The 4981-nt window shown below is 41.5% G+C and overlaps 1 protein-coding gene across 1 annotated transcript; it reads right to left on the reverse strand.

Annotated features, from left to right (window-relative positions):
• Positions 1 to 2931: 2931 nt before the first annotated feature.
• Positions 2932 to 4769, reverse strand: LOC120941610 (E3 ubiquitin-protein ligase TRIM39-like). Its single transcript, XM_040355141.1, has one exon. It carries the CDS (start codon positions 4632 to 4634, stop codon positions 3051 to 3053), a length of 1584 nt encoding a protein of 527 aa, XP_040211075.1. The 5' UTR covers positions 4635 to 4769; the 3' UTR covers positions 2932 to 3050.
• Positions 4770 to 4981: the final 212 nt, after the last annotated feature.

A 4981-nucleotide genomic window follows, 5' to 3' on the forward strand; every position in this document is an offset into this window, starting at 1 on the left:
AATATATCACGTCCACAGCCACGCCTCTGTCCAGGGTTTTACTTACCTCTTCATAAAAGGAAATCAGGTTTGTCTGACAACTTCTGTCTTTCATGAATCCATGTTGTCTGCTGCTTAAATAGTTTTTTTCCTGCAAGAACTCATCCATGTGGTCTTTTATTAAACGTTCCAGTATCTTCCCAACTATAGAAGTTAGACTAACAGGTCTATAGTTACTTGGTAAAGACTTTGTTCCCTTTTTAAATATAGGCACCACATTGGCTCTACGCCAATCCAGTGGTACTATTCCTGTCATTAATGAGTCCCTAAATATTAGATACAGTGGCTTTGAAATGACAGAGCTCAACTCACCTAGGATCCGTGGGTGGATGCCATCTGGTCCAGGTGCTTTATCCACCTTTATTCTGTCTAAATATTTCTGGACCATATCACTTTTGAGCCATTGTGGATTTGGGGCTGTGTCACTCCCACCCCCATTTTGGACATGAGCTCCCCCATGCTCCATTGTATACACAGAGCTGAAGAAAGCATTTAATAAATTTGCCTTCTCTTTGTCCCCAGTCACCCACTCTAGATTATTTTGTAAGGGGCCTACATGCTCAGACTTCACCTTTTTACTATTAATATATTTAAAGAATTTTTTGGGGTTTGTCCTACTATCTTTTGCAATCTGTCGTTCATTTTGAATTTTTGCATCCTTGATTTCCTTTTTACATATCCTGTTATATTCTTTGTAACATTTAAACAACACTAGTGTTCCTTCATTTTTATATTTTTTAAAAGCTACTTTCTTATTGTTTATAGCTTTTTTAACTTTGCCCGTGAGCCACATAGGTTTTATTTTTAGCCTTTTAAACTTATTGCCCATGGGAACATACTTTGCAGTGAGGTTCCACACAGTCTTTTTGAAAAATTCCCATTTCTGTTCTGTGTTCATCTGTGTCAATAGTCCCTCCCAGTCCAAGTCCTGGAGAGCAGCCCTCATCCTTGGAAAATTTGCTCTCTTAAAATTTAGTGTTTTAATATTTCCTGTATGTATTTCCTGCTTATAGTTAACATTAAATGAAATCATGTTATGATCACTGCTACCCAGGTGTTCCTTTATCTGAACATTAGTAATAAGCTCTGCATGGTTTGAGATTATCAGGTCCAACAGGGCATCATTCCTAGTTGGGGCCTCAATAAACTGCACCATAAAATTGTCCTGCAATAGGTTTTTAAATTTTTGTCCTTTAACTGTCCCAGAAGTGCCATTAATCCAGTCAATTTCTGGGTAGTTAAAATCCCCCATTATTATCACCGTCCCAGCCCTTGCAGCCCTTTCCATCTGTGCAAGGAGCTGAGTCTCCACCTCCTCATTAACATTGGGTGGTTTATAACAAACTCCAATGATTAATTTTGAACTACGCACATCTGTATGCAGTTCCACCCATAATGCTTCAGCCTCACCACACTCTCCATCAACCAGGTTCTCTTTCACGCTTGCTTTGAGGTCACTTCTCACATAGAGACAGACCCCTCCACCTTTCCTTTTTACCCTGTCTTTCCGAAAGAGAGCATAGCCAGGAATATTAATAGCCCAGTCATGTGAGGATTGAAGCCAAGTTTCAGCAATACCGATTACATCATAGCTCTCCTCATGCACCAGAGCTTCCAACTCACCTGTTTTGCTTGGCAGACTTCTGGCATTGGTGAACAAACACTTAAATGTATTGTTACATTTTTCTCTAGTGTTTTTCATATAATTTATAGTAGTACAAATGGCACTATTATTTCCAATGGCTGTTTGCAACATGGGAACTTTCTTGTCACCTGCCATGACCCTCCCCCCATCTATCCCCATTAGACTCTCCATTAATGTCTGACCCCTAGCTGACCTGTGTAACCGATGTAATTCTAGTTCACCCTCCCCCCTCAATCCTAGTTTAAATACTCCTCCAGCATTCCCATAAACCTATCCCCCAGCACAGCAGACCCCCTTCCATTCAAGTGCAAACCGTCCTTAGCATATAGGTTGCACCCCAATGAAAAGTCATCCCAGTGCTCTAGAAACCCAAATCCCTCCTTCCTACACCAGGTCTTTAGCCATGCATTCAGCTCTCTAATCTCCCCCTGCCTTTCCTGTGTTGCGCATGGCACAGGCAATATTTCAGAGAATATCACCTTGGAGGTCCTTGTGGTTCACCCACAATCCCTTCACTCCTCATTCCCTTTTCACTTCCCCTTCCCATTCCCTCCCTCACAGCGCAGCTACCATACTTTACATTAAAAATCAGCATTGCTTTGCTAGAAAACTGCTTAGAGCCCCCAAACATTATCTATTGTTTTAAGAAGAGTCCCTAGAGAATAAAATGGTGGGTGTTGCAATTTTTATATTTGTACAGCATTTTTTTAAATGCAAATAAATAAATAAAAAAAAAAACGTAATACATTTTAAAGCAAACACAATTTTAAAACACAATATATTACCCATATGGTAAAATATAAAAGATGATGTTATGCTGAGTAAATAGATACCCAACATGTCATGCTTTAAAACTGCGTACGCTTGTGGAACGGCGCCAAAAAACTACAGTACCTAAAAATCTACAGTGTACAGTACTATGAGTGAGTGGTGTCACCCCAGGACAGGAAGTGTGTTACTGGCAGGATCTCTAGGTAAAAATAGAAAGAAAAAAAATGGCTGAAAAAAGAAAACCAATGCAGTCAGCACATATGAGTATCGGCAAGCTGCAATAATGTATATTACATTTTCTGATCATTTTGAATAATCATTCAAATCATAATCAATGATAATATCTCCTAGTCTTATCATAACCACTAACACTTAATGAACCCCTGAAAACCCCAAATCTTATTATTGTCACTATAAGAGAATAAATCACACTTCCCTGTGCTGAGATTTCTCAATGCTGTGATTGGTTGTGTTGGGAATCTTTAGATTTATGACATCTGGAATATGAATCTACTGCATTATTCTGTTGGTTAAAAATCATCAGATTCATATTTCTGTGATGTCAGCAGATTTGGGCAGATTTTCTGTTATATTATTATTTTTCACGTCGCCTTTCACCCCCAGATATTGTTATAGAACCTTTTCCTACATATAACCCGGCATGGAGGGGCTCAGTGAAGGTGGTGGTGAAGGTGTGGAGGTGTCTGATCGGGTCACACAGATCATAAAAGGACAGCTGCCCGGCCTCATAATCCACATAGATCCTGACTCTGTTACTGGAGAGATCGGGAGATATGATGATCGGTTTATTGTCATGTCTTAGATAACACCCACCTCTATCCCTCCACAAACCCCAGGACTTCTTATTATATCCAATCAGTGACTGCCATCCTCCTCTCCTCTCTATACTGGGATAACACATCCCGACTCTGTAATATTCTGACTCACTGACATCCACTTCCCAGTAATGTCGCCCCGAGGAAAATCTCTGACTGCTTAATACCTGGGGCCACCTCTGAAATCTCTCCGGTGTTTCTGGACGATTCTGCTCTATATCTGACCAGGATACAGTTTTCATGTCATCTGATATCTGTAGATTATTATGAGCTGTGTTCACATCCAGTAATATGTCTGCAGCTTCCTGTATATTGAAGAATACATTTACCTCTTTTATCATATCAGATAACCCTGTGTGTAATGTGTGTGAGATTCCAGACACATCCAGATCCCCTCCATCATGGAGGAGTCTATCATGTCTCTCTCTGTCCTCATTATCTCCCTCCTCAGTATCACACAAGTCCCCTGTGTCTGATTCCTGTAGGACAGTCAGTGGGTCAGTCATGTTACACAGCTCCTCAATGTCCTCCATCTTCCTGGACAGATCCTCCTTCTTTATTTCCAGCTGATGGATCAGATCAGACAATGAGATCCGCTCTTCCTGGCTGGAGATGTTCCTCCGGACTCTCTTCTCCAGGTCCTCCAGGTGTCTCCTGAGCTCTATGAACAGGGCAGTGACTCTCTCTGATTTTTCTTGTACTTTTCTCCTGCGATCCTGCAGACTCTGGACTCTTTTCTCCGTCTCCTCTCTCTCTGTCATCAGTTTCTGCAGAACATTTCTCAGTTTCTGTTTTTTATTCTCAGAGGCCTCATCCAGAGTCTCCACCTTGTGTCCCCGGTGTTCTCCATCCAGCCTGCAGGACACACAGATACAGGCAGAGTCCTCAGTGCAGTAATATTCCAGAAGTTTCCTATGAATGGAACATTTTCTGTTCTCCATGGAAGTGGTGGGATCAGTTAGGACATGTTCTGGTGACTTGCTGTGGACTCTCAGGTGATTATCACACAGAGAAGCTTCACACAGCAGACAGGATCTAACAGCAGGTACAGGAGAGTGATAGCAATAAGTACAGAAGATTCCAGTCTTCCCTTCTTCCAGCTGAGTAGATCGGAAAGTCTCCACTATGTTACGTAGTGTTATGTTCCTGTGCAGTACAGGCCGATCCCGGAACTCTTCTCTGCACTCAGGACAGGAATATCCTCCAGACCCCCCCTGTGTATCCAACACACGATCAATACAGACCCGGCAGAAGTTGTGACCACATCTCAGGTTTACAGGATCTGTATATGTGGTCAGACAGATGGAACAGTCCAGCTCCTGTCTCAGATCAGCAGACGCCATCGCTGACAGCAGAAGAGAGAAATGAAAGTAAAAAGTCTCCGACAAGGAAAATCTAAAGGGCGTCTCACATTCCTCGGCACAGGGAGGGGCTGAGCTGGTCTTGCAGCTTTTATCTTGAGGAAGTTTGTGGAGAAATAAATGTTTATATTGAAGGTATATGTCTTACATGTTGATACACATTGTACTGATTTGGAGCTTTAAATGACTTCTGCAGACAAGGCACAAAACTAAGTTATATAATGCAGTGTGATAGATATTTGCATGTTGAGGCTTTTTGTGTTTAGGAGAAAATTATTTCCAACGGTAAAAGAAACCTGTCCTGAGAGATATACAAGAGCGTCTCAAAA

Source organism: Rana temporaria, chromosome 5 (assembly GCF_905171775.1).
Source record: "Rana temporaria chromosome 5, aRanTem1.1, whole genome shotgun sequence".
Taxonomy (NCBI): Eukaryota; Metazoa; Chordata; class Amphibia; order Anura; family Ranidae; genus Rana; species Rana temporaria.